The sequence below is a fragment of the Phocoena sinus genome, chromosome 6, assembly GCF_008692025.1.
Source record: "Phocoena sinus isolate mPhoSin1 chromosome 6, mPhoSin1.pri, whole genome shotgun sequence".
NCBI classification, from domain to species: Eukaryota; Metazoa; Chordata; class Mammalia; order Artiodactyla; family Phocoenidae; genus Phocoena; species Phocoena sinus.
The window spans coordinates 66,322,538-66,340,857 of NC_045768.1; the positions used below are offsets into that span (position 1 = coordinate 66,322,538).

Genomic DNA, 18,320 nt, shown 5'->3' on the forward strand with positions numbered 1-18,320 from the left:
CAGGACTAAAGGCAGGGGGTTGCAGGCTATGTTTACTACTTAAAATGGGAAGAGGCTGCTGGAAAAGAAACTGGCAGTTAGGAATCAGAGACTTTTAGATACACGTAGGAGGTTCCCATAAGCCTTTGTTCCATGTGTTCTCTCAGGTGGGAGATGCTACAATGGGTATAAGCACCCAGAGATGAAGAAGTGCTTTTCCTGAGGTCCCAAGCTAGTGGAGGGATCAGTATTACAGAAACTACCCTTCTGGTCTCAGTGAAGTATTCTGAGAGTATACAGGAGGTAATACTTAATTGCTCCTGGGGGCGAACAGGTCCAGCTTCCCTGATGACCAGGGCAGAGGAAAGAGCAGACATGATCAATAGTGCAGCAGCTGTGAAAGCACGAAGGACTGAGTGAAAGGACAGGAGCCAGAATTTGGGATTCTAGGATTCTCACACCAGTTTTAACTACTCTACCAGCAAACCAGTTTAACCTAAGCTTCGGTCCTCCAAATACATTTATCTCACACCAAGGACCTAGAAGAGCCATGCCTAATAGAAATATAATTCAAGTCACATACATAATTTAAAATTTCTCTACTCTCATTTCAAAAGCAAAAAATGAACAATGAAACTAATTTTAAAAAATATATTTTATCTAACCCAATACATAAAAATTTTACCAATATGTAGACAATATAAAAATGATTCTCAATGAGCTATTTTACATTCTTCTTTTTTTTTAAGATTACATTTCTAAATTTCAGTGTACACTTTACACTTACAACTTATCTCAATTGGGACTAACCACATCTCAAATGCTCAGATCCAAAATGGTGGCTTCCTTTTTGGAAAGCCAGGTTTACAGTTGCCTTTGCATTCTGTGGCCAATTGAACTTAAGGCCCAGCAAGGCTGTCCTTTCAATTAATTGGGTCTGCACTTGCTTTTGTAGGATCACCTGACCATACAACCAGGCTGGGAGACCTAGAGGCCAAAGGGGGGATTTCCCTATGTATCAAGGAACAGCTCTAAGGAGAGAGGGACCTTACTACTGGGCCCCTTAACAGGTATTGCTTACAAGTCTATACAGTTGTGGCAGTAACTGCTTTAAATATTTCCTATACAACGCTTTAGCTATCTGCTCATTCAGAAGAGATTAACTCAAGCTTCTTAAAGAGTTACAAACTTCTCCCCTCCCAGAAGGCAACACCTGGTAAGGAATGAGTTGCACAGACAACGTTTTATGCCTCCCAGAATACAAGTCAGAATTTCTCTGAAATACCACATGCATCTCATCCAGCGATTTTACTCTTCAAATGTGGGGGTTAGGGGTGGAGGGGGGGTATGGGGGACCCACACTTAGAAGAAGTCATCACTATGACACAATAGGAGGAAGAACGGTTGAGAGTACTGCCGAGGCATCCTGGGTCCTTCTGACCCAGCAGCATCTCCCCATTATCTGAACAGAGCACCCTGACTAAAATGAGAGGAACTGAGTATGTTTCATGTAGAACCCCTTCAATTTCTGTTCTGCTTAACCTGGTGAACTCCAGTTAACTAAGATGTTCTTATAAACAATTAAGCTTCCTGTAGGATCGTTAGCAAGATATAAAAATTTATGATGTAATAAAGTGCAGTAAAATGATAAAGTGGTTAGCCCATCAAAGCACTTCACATGCAAGAACACAGGTGTGAAAATAGGCACAAGTAGCCTTCACCCTGTCTAAAATTCGTTTACTTCTGGGTTTTGGATTTTCAACAGATAAGCAATCCTACAATTCATCTCAACTGATGTGCGCTTCTTAAAATGTGACTTTGCGGGGAAAAAGGGTTTGGGACTTCTATTCAAATATGGGCTCACATGACATTTTAGGGGAGATGGAAGGTATGAAGCTAAACTGGATTTGCTGGGGAAAACAAGATCACCCTAGGAACAGCTGGTCTCACAGTCAAAGGAACTGGTGACCTCACTCCAGCACTGGACACTGAAGAAATTCATGAGGCTCTAGAGAGTATAATTAATAATCAGTCCACCTCTTCATTTAATCCTCCTCAAAACTTCACTGTGCTATTCAGGTACATTCCTATTATTATTTGAGCTTACAGATAAAAGAACTGGGGCTAACTAACTAGAGACTGAGATGGGATTCGACCACTGTCCTGAACACACCCAACTTTTAACCGTTTCAACCACAATAAAACGTGCCTGTCATGTTCTCAAGGTTGAAGCTTTACTTCTGTACGAATTTAGAAATAACAACTAACACTTACTAAGTAGATTACCTCATTTAATGCCAGAAAGAACCCTGCAAACTAGGCACTATCATTATCCACATTTCACAGATGAGAATACAGAGGTTATGTAACCTGGCCAAGTTCTGCTGATGGCAGGTGGTAGAGGCAGGATGTGAACCTACACAGAGCTGCACTTTTACCTCCTTTTCTCTCACGCCTCCATTTGTGTACCTGAAGCTTCTTCAGACCCTGGGGCTCCAGCTCTGTAGTTTCAATCTCAAGATCCTCCCTAGAAAGTCCTTAGCAGGGGACCGGCACTGTACACTTTAGAGGCCAGGATTTACCAGATCCGCCGTATGTTTCCATCTGAACAAGATGGAGCTAGAAAACAACATCTGAGGAGCTAACAGGCAGACAGCCCAGGACTTTGAAGGGGAGGCACTGTTTGTGTGGTGATTTAAAAAAAAAAAATTTTAGGGAGTTCAAAGCACCGTCCCAAAGGTGGGCAGACTGAGAAACAAATCAAAACAAGCAGCTCAGGGACACAATAAGAATATAGTTAATGCCATGAATGAAGCAGCAAACCGTCACATTTGTGAGGATGTCCTCCCTTTCAAGCTTATCAGCTGTGATCAGGGAGTAAGGGAGAGAAGCAGAAGAGGGCACGGTGCCCTCAGGTCAAGCAAAGAAGGCTCTTGTGTCAGGCAGGAGAGTGGCCTTGTGTTTGCTCTCTAAAATAAAAATAAGTGGAGAGATGTTCAAGGACTTCGTCCATGGAGAGAGCAGGACCCTCCTGGCCCCCCCAGAGCCAGGAGACAGCTAGAAGTTGGTTTCCCTGACTAAAAGAGAAGTCTGCAGCTAGGCGAGCCAGGTTTCAGTGTCACAACCGGGAAGAACTAAGTCTTCTAGAAAGACACATTCTGTTAAGCAGATACTCCATTAACTCCCACCTTTTCCAAACCGGTGCACCAGGGGAAGAGGACTGTGGGGTTTCTATCCTCGTGTTTCTAGAAAAGGCCTAGGAGCATGGTCACCTACCTCTTCCCAAAGGATCCGGTTCTTACTCTGCCACGTCGAAGCCTGCATTTATTTCCCTGTGCTGAGGTTTCCAGCTAGGACCTTTCTTACGTTTTTTCATCTAATCCTAAATACCCCTCTGCAGCAATTCTCTCCCAAAGCAAAATTCACTCTTGTTAGGACAGTCTCCAAGTCAGTAAGAGGGAGGCAGAGCTTTCTTGCAGGTTAATATCTGCGAGCATTATTTTCCTTTGTCAGAGGACACTCCGTTTTATTCACCCTCCTCTCTTACGCTTGACAAATTTACAAATGATCATATAGAAACTGTTGCTGTGTTACTCAGAATGAGCATGATGTCAGAGAAATGCCATGCTTTATTGCTTTTGATAATAGACTTCTATCGGGGTTGGGAAGAGGAGAAGACTAGCAAAGAAAAGAGAATGGAAAAGGAAAGCGTATACTTAGTTACACTGGCTCTTGGACTGGTCAGGGAGAATATTACAGAACTACCAGTTGGGGATAAACTACTTTCACAGATGTTCAGACAATTCATAAGAAGAGCACAGCCTGGGACAAGTAATAAAGACATGTGACCTTTCATGGGATAAAATGAAAAATTACTGGTTTTGATCTACCCTGCTTAAATCCTTACAAAGTACCGAGCAGCCAACAAATCTCAGGAATCTGTAAGCAGAATAGTTTACAGATTTGCGATCTTGTGATTCTAAATGTAGGATGGACATAATCAAAAGGTTTTTGATTACAGAATGCTCAGAACCGATGGCCCTGATTTAGGACTTAATTATGCAAATTAAGCCTAACTAGGGTTTTCTTTTAGGTATAAGCTTGCCAGATTTAGCACATAAAAACACAGGACTACTCAGCTAAATTTGCAAGGTACATGTTTATACTAGAAAAGTATTCGCTGTTTACCTGAAATTCAAATTTAACGGGATGTCCTATGTTTTCTATTCGGGTGAGTGTCTCTATAAATACCCCTGCTCTGATAAGACATATCAAGTAAAGAGCTGGGAATTCAAATTCAACGATGCCGAGAAAAAAGAGAAAAATTACTTCAGTGAATTACAAAAAAGAAAGGCTTGAAATTAATGGATTATATGAATATTAAGTCTTACAGTACATTAAACCATAAAGCTGGTTGGTAGATGACACTAAATTAACTTTATACTTCTCACCATTTCCTGTGGCACAGAATTGAAGAACCAAAGCATACCTGGTACAATACTTTACATATGATGTATGTTTAATAAATATCTCTTCATTGATGATCCAGATGACAGGCCAAGCCTGTTCATTTTACATTTAAAAAATCTGAATAGTTTGAACACTGGCAGGAAAACAGCTGGCTTGCTGAGTAAATAAAGTATTTAAAGTCAAAGTATTCTATAAAGAAAATAATTTGCACCAAGAAAGCTACCGTGGGGTTCATTAACCTATATAATATATTTTTTATTCATCAAGCCTCTATCCTTGACAAATGCTTACTGGACATCCCAAGAAACAATGGATTTTTTTTTTTTCTTAAAAGGAGTTTTAACAAGTGGGCTTTGTCAGAAGTAAAAATTACTGAGCTAGCCAAGGAAAAAAATTCTAAATAAATTACTTTTCTAAAATCTGCCCACCTCTTTTATCAAATCAAACATATCCCATCATGTTTTTTTTTTTTTTTTTTTTTTTATGCGTTACGCGGGCCTCTCACTGTTGTGGCCTCTCCCGTTGCGGAGGACAGGCTCCGGACGCGCAGGCTCAGCGGCCATGGCTCACGGGCCCAGCCGCTCCGCGGCATGTGGGATCCTCCCAGACCGGGCACGAACCCGTGTCCCCTGCATCGGCAGGCGGACTCTCAACCACTGCGCCACCAGGGAAGCCCCATCATCATGTTTTTTTTTTAAACAGTAATTTTCCAGTTGGCCTGGATTATCATTAAATGTTTCTGAAAATCATTTAAAATATAGTTTCCTTTTTAACACTTGTACTACTTTATTCATCTTACTGGTTTCGAAATAAAGTCATCATCTAGACTATAGACATTAAAACTAATTTGCAAACAACAAATAATAAAAGTGGTTTAAGTACAGTAGCCCTCGCCCTTTACACCCCACCTCCAGTTTATCACAAAGGCAAGAGAGTCCGATTAGTTATACTTCTCACTGGAAGCAGGTTCCTCAGAGGAGAATGATGAGTAGCTACAAAGTACACTTCCTCCCACCCCTCCTTGTCCACAACTCAGTATACTAGTAAGATTTGCTAATTTGTAAGGCTATGTAAAATCTTTGGCTGAAGCTTCAATTCTCTGAACAGTAGAATTACTACCCTAGTATGGTGGGAAAGGGTCAAAATGCCACCTACTGAATTTCTACTGACACAAACATTATGTCACCAGTAAAGAAGCCCATTACTGCTCTTACGCTGATACCTTATTTTGGCAATGCTGAACCAAGAAAAATTAAACTTGCAGGAAATGTGGTTTTTTTTAATGTTTTCAAGACTCACTCTGATAATTTTAGGCAAATGAAGGAAAGCATAGAAAAGACAGTGCAAACAGAGGAAGGAAAAAAAATACAGTTGTTAAGTGAATTAAGTGGCAGTATGCTGGAGTCCTTCAACTGAGACTGTGAAATAGGACAAAATTAGAAACTCAAGGTTATTATACACTGTTGGTATGGACATCCTATATGCCCAAAGAGCTTGTTTTAAATAATGTTAAATTCAATAAAGCCCTGCTTTCAAAGTGCAAGAGCTGAAATTCCTTATGGGGAAAAAGAGCAGGAAATCCTTTATTAATCAGTGGGAAATACCTACTGGTAATCAAGGAGTCATTTTTGGGTTCCCCCCTCTTTATCTCAATGGTGCTAAGATTTCAAGGAAGTAATTTGTGAACAGCACCAAGGCCCAGTGAGTAATTGCAAAATTCAGGTGTTACAGTATGATGAATTAATTACTCCTTTTCACTTTTCAAAACATCTTACGATTTTTGTAAAGCAACTAATGTCAACAATGCAAGCAGATTTAAGAAGCAATCTGTAAGGCTATGAAGTGACTGTGTGAGACTGTGTGTGTATGAATAAATATATAATAACCCATGAAATCCTACATCTTAGGAAGAAACTGAAGATGCTGATAACAAAGAAGATATAGTAAGACATTAATTCAAAAGAGGCCAACAAATTTCTAAAAATTCATCTTTTTGTAGAGAAACCCTGATTTTGGCATTTAGTTATTTTTAACGGCAAATATTCATTTTTTATGGTACAATTACACGCGGAGCGTGTGCAGTGCTATGATGAAATGATTCCATGAGATGTATTTTGGTAGTCTTACTGCTTGCTGTTCCATCTACTTTCACAGAAAAATCACACAGTAGAAAAAACAAGTCACTTTCTCCTTGTCCCACACATAGGATATTGTACTGAGTAAGGCAGCCAGGAAGACTGCTGTATCTCACAGCTCTGAGCAGAAATAACTGGAGACACGATTTCAGGGTTTTCTGTGCAGGGGGAGAGAGTGAAGCAATTAGTTGAAATGCTAAGGGCAAAAGAGTGGGTGCTCTCATCCCACTGCCAACTCAAAAGCTAGGAGCCAGACCCTCACTGTCATATTTGTCCTACTGAATGGGGGAAGAGTGAGATCTGTATGTCGGCGTGTACATATTTTGAGTTGTATACAGATATGTCTCCCTTGTGGGGGAAAAGAGGTCAAGGTGATAGCAGTGGTGAGGAAAAGTTAGATCTGAGAAACTTCGCAATTAATATACCAGAAACACAGAATTTCTAATGACACGGTAGGAAAGGCCGAGTCTGATGTAACAGAAATACCTTATTCAAGTTTAGGGAAAAACCACATCCCTCAGAAAATCTTAGAAACAACCACTGGCTGGGGATAATTTATGTTGTTCAAGAAGGAAGAAATATTGCTTTTTCCCCCCATTACACTACTAATGTAATATGCACGTGGAAGTTAGACAGATAAAATAAACTGGTGACACAGTAAACTTTTATACTCACAAGGCTACCACAGTAGACAGATGATGGTAACACAAGATGGCTTTGGAAAAAATGAGAGGGAATGAATGAAAAGTCCTTTGTTTAATGACTGGACCCTCCCCACCCCCCTTATTGCTCATGTGTTGTCCAGTTTGTTGCTTTTAACATGTATAATTTATTTTAAAGGCTTCATATAGTTTATCGTCAATGCTCACAATAATCTTACAAGGTGGATGTCATTAACCCTCTATTACAGATAAGAAAGCTCAGGTGCAGAGGTGCTGAGCGACATGTCATCAAAGTTGTAGAGCCAGAATTTGACCCCGCACTGCCTCCAGGATCCTTGATGGGCTTGGGACATAAGCTGTTATCTGGCAGAGCCAATACTTACTGAGAGAAAGAAGGATACTTGGGAAGTGTTATAAACTGAATTGTGTTCCCCCCCGCCGCCCCAAATTCATCTGTTGAAGCCTTCATCCCCAGTCCTTCAGAATGTGACTGTATTTGGAGAGAGGGCCTTTCTTCAAGAGGTGATTAGATTAAAATGAGGCCCTTAGGGTGGCCCCTCATCCAATCTGACTGGTGTCCTTATAAGAACAGGAATCTGGGTGCACAGAGACACCAGGGGTGTGCCTCACAGAGCAAAGATCATGTGAGGACACAGCGAGAGGGCAGCCATCTGCAAGCCAGTAAGACAGGCCTCAGGATGAAACCACCCTGATATGGGACTTCCGGCCCTTCAGAACCACGAGAAAATAAATTTCTGATGTTTAAGCCGCCCAGTCGGTGGCATTTTGTTACGGCAGCCCTAGCAAACTCATGTAGGAAGGGAGAAAAAGTCATGGAACGCAGTCACTTGCACAGGCCACAAAAGCAACAGCAGCTCAAGTGTGGTTCAAAACTGGACTGAGAGTTGTTACAGATTTTGGCCTTGTTAATAAAGCAGGAACAAGTTCCATCCCTGGAGGCACTGGAGGATTGTGGCTCTGTGTCTCAGGCACACGCCTTCCAGTGTGCTCCCCCCATACTACTCGATATACCTCTTCTCTCTCCCTCACAGAAACAGGGCTGAAATGGCCCCATAACACCAACATATATGCCCCAACAAGCAAGACACATGATAAATTAAATGCATCTCAAGGCATGGTCCGGTGTCGTTCCCTCAGATCTTGCTAGAATAACATGACGTTGAAAAAAATACCACCCACTGGATATTTGGCACTGCTTGAGAATGAAGAATATGTCCACTTAAGAGCCACTCCCCCAGGCTGTCAATAAAATCTCAAGCCAGGATTTCTTCTATAAACATTACCTATCTTTTAAAATTATACAGCCTAGGAAGTGAAGAAAACTAATGTAAAGTCCCTGCTTATTTGCAAGTCTCCTTTCGCCTCAACGTAAAAAACATAAACCAGACAGAAGAACACGTTAAATGCTCGGTCGAGGCCCACGGATGGGACAGCTCTGCGCATCTGGCAAAGAGCCTCCACCCTTCCCGCCTCGGCCCCCGGTCACCCTCGCCCCGAACACACACCTATGCAGAGCTCACCCTCCACCAGGGCCAGCCTCCTCCAATCCCCGGGCACGCTGAAAGACGGTTATTTACGGATTATTTTTTTTCAGATACCAGCCAAATAATGTTCCCGTTCACTCTCTCACCCACCTTAGACCATACAAAATTTAACATCTGGGAGGATAAACTCTGCCCCGAACGCAGATGACAAGGCTGAGCAGTCATGGAGGAGTTCTCCTCAAGCAAAGAGGACTTGCCAGCTCCCCTCTGAGGTCCAGGCCCTGAAAGGCCAACTGTGGTATGTTTGAGTTTCCATCAGGCCTGGTGCTTGCTGCTGCTGCTATGTTCACTCAGAACCCAACTGTCCTATAAACATCTCGCCCTGCTGCTGAGAGCTGCCCGCCTGGCCTTACTTCTTGGAGCCGAGAATATGCAATTTGGGAGCTGCAGGCTGCACGGGAACTAACACTTGGAGCACAGCTGACCCCTCTCTTCTCTAGGCCAGTGACAGCTCTAAAAAAAAAAAAAAATTAAGGCACGCTCACACGAACGTAACAAGAACGGGAAGAAAAGTCCAGATTTTCCTCACCATGTGCCACCCAGCCATGTTTACACTGATCGCAAGTCCTCAGGTTAATCTTCCCCGGCTGGAAACATTCACACGTGCAGTTCACCAGTGTGCAGCGGATGGCCTGCAAAGGAGAGGAGGAAAAGAGATCAGCATCTGTTCAAAGGTACCCTATTTCTTCACCATTTTAATAATAACACCCACTTCCCATTTTTAACGGCTTTAGGGGCCCGGAGAGTTTTAAAAATAAATTTTGAAACCATCAAAATCTCTTACCAAAACATATTAGAAAACAACACTGATTCACTAATAGAATGTTTCATGCCATTCATAGGTGAGCTTTAAATTAGAAGCATAGACCGAGTAGTATAAGAGTAAAGGATTACATACTCTACAAGATGCTGGATCTGAAACACCAGGGACCCGAAAGAGAAAAAATACTGGTGCTACCAAATAGGCACATTTAAGTTCATCCACCTGGCAACAGTGCAAAAAATATACACTCTCACACAATAATGTTCAAACGAAATGTTGTTCCAAGTAAAACATGATATACAAGTAATATTATTAGAATATTACTTTTCTTCTGCAGTGTTTCATTTAAATGTTTTATTAATCTTTCAGACACATTTTGAGAGACATTCCTGTTGGCCCAGTAAGACCTGGCATCATTTGTTACTTCCCAATTCCTTGTTTGCTCCCCCCTTGATATATCAAGCCCATTTTCATTCCTATTTTGCAAAATGCAAAACAACCCCCATTTTTTTTTAATGATGATGTAAGAGAATAAGTTTACATTTGTTTTTAGATCAGATGTAGCACAGGAAAAGACATTTATGTGAACATTTGATACTTGGAACAACTCACCTATACCTTAGAAAACTGAAAGACACACTCAAAAACCTTTCATTTCTTTACAAGCACTTTAAAAAATCATCTCCCCGGTTTACATTATAAAGCGAATCCACAGAAAATTAGCATTAATGAAGTGTAACTTTTGATAGATTAAGAACCTATGCTTAAGAACAGTGCTAAAGCCAACCTATGCTCCTAGACTACAGTTAATGAGTTTATCTCATACATTTAGTTCTAACTTGCATGGCAGTTCTGAAGACAGAAGGGATTTAGCCCGATCATTCACAGATTAACCATCTACTGTAACTACCTGAACTGCCAGGAAAAGACCTCTCTACAGCTGTAGATGCAATCAATAATTACTGATTTGCGGGGTGGGGTGGGGGAGAGGTACAGGGCTACCTGAAACTGCAGTGCTGGGCCTGAAAGCTACTCTCACTTACAACAGCTCCAGACCTTCATGTTCCTGGAACCAGCTGGATTTTTACATAAACCGTCTCATTTGTAACAGACAGTATTTTAGACATTGTTAACATGGTTGGGAACAAACTCCATTTACAGAGAGTAAGACTGAATGGGCTTTGACTGCTCCCCACGCTTTAGATCAGGCAAGTTTAAAATATTCTCTTTTGTAATGAACATCAAATCTATAGGTCCCTGTTCAGTTTCCAATAGAGTCCTTGCCTAGACTCCTCTCTTGCTTCACCTCCAACCCTAGTTTGCTCCTCTATTACTGCAAGAAAAACACTCAGGTGTATCATCTGCCTGATATTTCAGGGCCTTTCTTCCAACGTCAATAGTCCAGTTACATATTAGGAGGTTGTAAAACTTTGCTGTATGTATTAGTGATGAAAGGAAATAGTAGTAAGAAATAGGGGCAGCAAAGGAAATGCTGACTACGCAAGAATAATATATGTAGTTGAAGGTTAGAAGGGGAAATGTTTCTCCCCAAATTTCTTGTGTCAACTTCAATAGTTTAACTGACTGAGCAATACGTCAGAACATTCCAGGTTAGAAAAAGCTTCTTTAAATGGCGTGTTCATTAATGAACTCACAATTTGATTGTACTGTGGTAACACAAACAAAACAACAACAGTTTAGAGGGCAGTGTTTCTACTAAAAACAAGACACCTTACAAACTGCCCAATTATAAATTCAGATGCAGCAACCACATTGACATTAAAATATTTATATAATCTGAAGCGCGATAACAGAATCTTTCATAAACACTAAGGAAAAAAAAGTCGCCTCTGCTTACCGAACTAAGGAATGATCAAAACTAACAATGACTATCTCTCAAGGACTACATGTTAACTCCAGCACAAAAAACATACATATTTTAAAATCACTGATTTGATCATTTTGATTTGACAGTTATTTAACAAAAATAGCCTCACTTCACATTGTGTTTAAAACATACTTCGTCGATTTTAATTATAGCTATATTCAGGACAAAACAAATTAAGAGACTGTAGATTTGCTTTATTTTATGTATATTTATTTATTTACTGATTGAACTATTCATTCATTTACTGAGAACTAGTTTATGATTCAAATATTTTTCTCTTCCTAAATAACTTTATACATCTGGCACATTTGGGAATTAAACTTTTCAGATCATCATCCTTTTCCTTTTTCATAATTTTACCCTTTTTGTACCTAAACATACAAACATTGAAACACCTCAGCTCCTTTGTATATAAACACTTGAGCACTGGAATATCCATTTTGTATTTCTATGACTTCCAGAAGGTCTATTTGTTTTCAATTCAGATTTATATAGACTACAATTGTTCCTTAAGGGAATTATATATATTTAAACAATATGGTCTAAATAAATATTTTGAGTATGAGACTATTGTGGCTTCAAAGGAAGTTTTATTCTAAGTAACATTTTTGAAACGGCATAAAAGTTTGACATACTATTTATTCACAACAAAACAGAACCAATGTGATCACTTGCCAACTCACCCACACTTCAAAAAAATAAATTATCATAAAACTATCAAAGCCAGTTAAGCCTCAAAAACGTACACACTTTACAAGGAGAGAGTTGGGAAGAGCAGAGATGGTGAAGCTTTCATTTTGGTGAGCACATCCGTTTCTTCACGTAGCTAGTATATGAGTGCTTCCCACCCACTGCCAGGCATTCATGACTACAGAAAATTCAGCGGCGATAACGAGGTGACAGAAAGGGGACACCAGGAAAAGAGAAGACAATTTGATCAGGATATTCCCAACCTATAGATGCAGGACCCTTATGCAGGTTTGGCCAACTCAGGCTAGCAACCCTCCACACCTCCAGGACCCCACTTCAGCGAATGCCTGCTTCCACCACCCACTGCTTCCACCTACATTTTAATTGTGCAATCTGGGTTCTGCCCCACACAGTCCTGAAACTGCTGTCTCCAAGAGGAATGTTCTCATCACATCTGGTCCCCTTTTCTAGCTTCCTTGTTCTCCTAGACCCCGAGGGAACTTAAGGCACTAACTCTCCTTCATTCCTGGGCTGTAGAGACCAAACTATCCTAGTTTATTGGCAGCAGCTTCTCACTCTCTCTCCACTGTAAATAAATACAGGTGTTTCCCACGGCCGGGCTCTTCGTTCTTTAATTAGGCAATTTCATCCCCTCCTACAGCTTCGGATATCATCACTACGCAAAGCCCATCACTGTGGAGCCAAGTACCGTGTTAAGTGGCAGAAAATGGATGGCAGAGTTCCTGTGCTCAAGGATTTGACAGTCAGAGCTCATGGGCAGTGGGTTCAGAGGAGAGACCCTAAGACAGAAGGAAGCCCTTGAACAGCTTTGGGAAGCACCATTTCTCCCTCTTTATGCCTTGGTCTTTTCTTCTACGAAAGGTAGGATTTAAACATTTATCTACAACAGTAAACTATTACCTATTATCAATGATAGCTAGATTACTGGATTATGTGCCATTTTCCAGATACTGTGCTTAACACTTTACAAACATTAGCTCTCCCTCAGAAAATACCACGAGGTCGGTACTGTTATTCCCTTTATTTCACAAAGGGGGAAACTGAGATGGAGCTAATTCAGGACCTTGCCCTGAAGTCACAGGAATCCGATTCCAGGTCTGTGTGAGCTCTCCACCCACTCGCAGGCAGCCATGGGGCAGAGCCCCTCCGTCTGCCCACCATCCACCCCCTCACTGTGTATTGTTAACTCCTGATCATCTTTCAAGCTTTCAACTCAATACTACTTCCATTCCCCAGGGCAGCTGCCCCCAATGGATCTTTCTGTCACAGCACTTATCACAGTTGTGAATATTATATTTATCTATACTTATTCATTTATATATTATATATATATATATATACACACACACACACATATATCTGTGTGACTATTTGATTAAAGTCTGTCTTCCTCTGTAGAATTTAAGCTCCTTGAAGGCAGTGACATATTGTTGGGCTTACAGTGTAAATATAATGGCAATAATAGGTGCTTAAAAGGCACTTAAAGAATGCATGAGGGCTTCCCTGGTGGCGCAGTGGTTGAGAGTCCACCTGCCGATGCAGGGGACGCGGGTTTGTGTCCCGGTTCCAGGAAGATCCCAAATACCGCGGAGCGGCTGGGCCCGTGAGCCATGGCCGCTGAGCCTGCACGACCCGAGCTCCGCAACGGGAGACGCCACAGCAGTGAGAGGCCCGCGTACAGCAAAAAAAAAAAAAAAGAAAGAATGCATGAGTCTTCCGAGCCTCTTTCCCATCTGTAAAATGATGGTAACAATAACATCACAAGAGTGTCAAAAGACTCAAATGAAATAATGAATATAAAGCATGTAGCACTGTGTCTAGTGATAGCAAAAGCTCAAAAGATGGAAAACATTTATGACCTCAAGAAACTTTCCACATATTACATTTGAATTATTTTCCCCTTATGATTCCTCCCAATGTATTTTTTCCAACACCTTGTAAAATGCTTAACACATATTTAGTCTTAATGAATAAATTGAACTGACATATATGATGCCATATTCTTCATACTATAATCCTCTAAATTGGGCACGACAGGGATTATTATTTCTGTTTAATACTGGGGTTCAAAATGTTTATTTAGGTGTTACACATCTCTTAAATGATAGGGTGGATTTCCCAATTACTAATCAGTTTATTTCCATTACCTGTAGAAAAAGAAGAGATACAGTTAAAACCAGTAAATTATGAATATTCATGTTCAAAAGTATGTCTAGAATTCATAAAGTAGATCAATTTAGTATATAAAAATATTTAATCAAGGTTCAGTCGGTAACACTTATATTTGAATATTAAGTAAGAGTGCATTTGCTAGTATTCTGGATGAGTACCAAAGCCCTATTCAAATAGCAGATTCTGTTATCACTAAGACTGAAGAGTCCTTAAACTTCATTATACTCGTAGCTGGCTTGAACTCTACAAGTTAACGTGAACTGAACGTCAGCTTCTCACCAAATGATGTTTCTCAGAAAAGCACAGATTGTGGCTTCAGCTAATACTTAGCGTATATCACAAAAGAACTAGACACAAGGTTAATTAATACATCTCCTGTTAGCTGTTCCTTCTTTGGGAACACTTACAGAAGTTACCTATTAATAGAAAACAACAAAAGGCAAAATAAGGGGCTTCCCTGGTGGCGCAGTGGTTGAGAGTCCGCCTGCCGATGCAGGGGACACGGGTTCGTGCCCCGGTGTGGAGGATCCCACGTGCCGCGGAGCGGCTGGGTCCGTGAGCCATGGCCGCTGAGCCTGCGCGTCCGGAGCCTGTTGCTCCGCGGCGGGAGAGGCCACAGCAGTGAGAGGCCCGCGTACCGCAAAAAAAAAAAAAAAAAAAAAAAAAAAAAAAAAAGGCAAAATAAGGCCATGGGGTAAGACATATTCTGAAGGAACAATCATAGAAAGAGAACCTCCCTTCCCAAAACCCCCCAAAATAAGACTAATTTCAGTTCTGGGTTTTGTCTTTCCACACAAAGAAAACTATTTGCCAGGAGATCCCCTCAAGTGTTCATTAACCTGGCCAAATATCCCATATATAACTAAAAATCCTTCTTAAATCCACTTTCTCCTTATTCATTTCTGGGGAGGATACCAAGATTTACAACTTGGATTATGAAATTCTACTTGAATCATTTAAAAATGTTTAAGAGTTAAGAACGTAACCTACACTAAAACTGAATTACTGAAAAAGCCAATCATTAATAGAGCATCCATCTGTTCCACCAGTTTCTTCCAGAAACTTAGGTGGTACAATCTAGGTGTACAAATTAATCGGCTATAATGGTTATCAGTGGCAAGGTTTGCCTATCTTATTTTCTAACGAGAACAAATTTCTTAATAAAATGAATTTTCTACTTTGGAAATCACATGTAGGTGTGATAAATAGGTAAACTCAGCCAAACTTCCATGAAGATCCAAAGTAGTCCATGTTATAATTAGCTATTATTAATTCATCTCTGCACATGTTATTCATCTCTGTACATACAGGTCCCAGAAGGAAAGGTATGTATGGTGCCAAAGGTCAAATAAACCTTTTTTATTAGGTAGGAAAACTGTCCTGCAAAGACTTCTGTCTTTAAAAAAATCTGGAAAATTATCCATAATGAATCTGGAAACTAATTCTTCTAGGATTGTCTCAGAATACACTGTAGTAATTACAAAGTAACAGCTACTAAGCGTTATGGATGAAGAGAGTAATCTTATATGTGACCAGAAAAAGATGGACTGCCACACACATTTATACATCTTGTGTATAAAGTACCTAATGCCGTACTTCAAGCATTGCCACAGAGATTCTCAAGAACTCACATGATAGGAATGGTGATTTATTAAGTAAGGAAACAGCTCCCTGTATAATTTTCAGGACAGTTTTTCCTCTTCCATTTTCACACGGCTGATCCATAAAACTAATGCAAAAGCAACAACTTCCAAAAGAAGTACTCTGAGTTTTAGCTAAGACTTTGAAAAATCCATATGATATTGCCTTTGTAGAAGAACAGTGTCTTAAATTTGCCTAAGTCAAGATGCAAACTTGAGCAAAGAAAAAAATTTGGGGGCATGGTGGGTAACTTCTGAGCTTACTAGAAACTACAAGAGAAATTTGCTTTCACGTGACTACAAAACACATACAGGCCGAAAGGAAAGGTATATCCATATCCACCTGTTGTGCTGCTGGGTTTTACAATCAGGTATCAAAACAAGACAAGAAGATGTGAGTTGGATAGACATAGAACACTGAGACCCCTGGTTTAAATATACTACAAAAGAAGTTTTATAACAACCTAAAAAGTCTTATCTAACTCTGACTCTGAGACTATTAATATAAACCTATAGTTGCAGTAAGGTGGGTATGTTTTCTGTATTTATGTAAGGAAGTGTACAGATCTGAGTTTGGACAATGTTCACAGAATTCACAAGAAGTGATTATCAGTGATTATAGAGTGTAGAGTAAAAGTAAAGGGCTCACAGAGTATTAAACTGCAATGTAAATGCCACATTTACATTGTAATAGTAACAGCAGCAAATGAGAAGCAATGAAATTACTGTCTGCTTTACCAAACCCCTTTAAAAATTCACACAGTGGCGGGCTTCCCTGGTGGCACAGTGGTTGAGAGTCTGCCTGCCGATGCAGGGGACGCGGGTTCGTGCCCCGGTCCGGGAAGATCCCACACGCCGTGGAGCGGCTGGGCCCGTGAGCCATGGCCGCTGAAGCCTGCGCGTCCAGAGCCTGTGCTCCACAACGGGAGAGGCCACAACAGTGAGAGGCCCACATACCGCGCAAAAAAAAAAAAAAAAAAAAAAAAAAAAATCACACAATGGGCCAGCAAAAAGTATATATCTTAGTTTGTGGTAAGATAAATTAGAAAATTGAAAAATGTATTAACCTTTCGATAAAAGGTTCCTTAAAATGTGTCTAATTGTTTTTTAATGTCATATGAAGAAATAGCAACCTGATAAAAGTGATCATTTTGTTGTACTTATGTGCTCTGAAATTCTTGATGTCTTTTCATCTATCTGATCCTTGCGGCTGAGTCGGAAGATTTGAAAAGGACATGGTCAGTCCAGACTCACTACGAGGTCCAGATGCCACTGATGTAAACAGTGGACAACAAGGTCAAGACCGAAAGCTGGGCAATTTCAAAAATGGCAGACTGCAACAAGACATCGTAAGAACAACATTACTGACCAAGGAAATATATCTTCACAATAGCACGTACAAAATACCTGAAAGAGATTCACTGTGAAAAGGTAGCCTTTAAACATCAGTTACTGCTAAAAATCAGAAGACTTAAAACCTCATTTTAATTTTCTCCTGAAAGGTGTTATTCTCTATCCCACCCCCCACCTGGCAAATGGATAAACAAAGTATGGTATATTTACATAGTGGAATATTATCTGGCTAATAAAAAGGAATGAACGCTTGATATTACTACAATATGGATGAACCTTGAAAATATTATGCCTAAGTTAAAGAAGCCAGACACAAGAGATCCTAAATTATATAAGTCTATTCATATGAAATGTGCAGAACACAGAAATCTGTAAAGATAGGGGAGCAGTTAGTGGTTTCTTTCTGAGGTGATGAAAATGTTCCGGAAATGACTGTGATGATGGTTGTGTATAACCGTGAATATACTAAAATCCATTGAATTGTACACTTTAAATGGGTAGAGTGTATGATACATGAACTCTATCTCAATAAAGCTGCTTAAAAGTGAGGAGGGCAAACCTACTACATTCACCTAATTTCTTTTAGCGGTGTTAAAACATTTAATTCATAAGATATTATTCCCCCGGGGACACAATGTAGCATAATACCTTTTTTAACCTTAGTAGGTCTTCAGTATACAAATGCTAAATGAGTGGTTAAACAGAAGGCAAAGCAACTAAAGAATTTCACTGCTGCTTAAATCTGAAAATTCCTTCTACTTTGAAAATATTAAAACCTAGTATGTCCATTTGAAAATGACAATGACTTTTAAATCCACTGCCATTTATCTATCAGGAAAATCCAGGAAATCCTTACATCCTTCAACAAATTTGGGGTGAGGAGGCCTCTCAGTTATAATGGTTCATCAAGATACTAGAAAAACTCAAAGAGAATTGTTTTAAAATTGACAATAGGGCTTCCCTGGTGGCGCAGTGGTTGGGA

The 18,320-nt window shown here is 40.2% G+C and overlaps 1 protein-coding gene across 7 annotated transcripts in view; it reads right to left on the minus strand.

Annotated features, from left to right (window-relative positions):
- BNC2 (basonuclin 2) overlaps positions 1-18,320 on the minus strand; it is a 429,751-nt gene that overhangs the window by 148,299 nt on the left and 263,132 nt on the right. For all 7 annotated transcript variants that reach the window (XM_032634758.1, XM_032634765.1, XM_032634764.1 and 4 more), the window contains one exon: positions 9,341-9,443. In XM_032634758.1, coding sequence (XP_032490649.1) covers positions 9,341-9,443 — 103 coding nt within the window. The remainder of the gene's footprint in view (positions 1-9,340; positions 9,444-18,320) is intronic.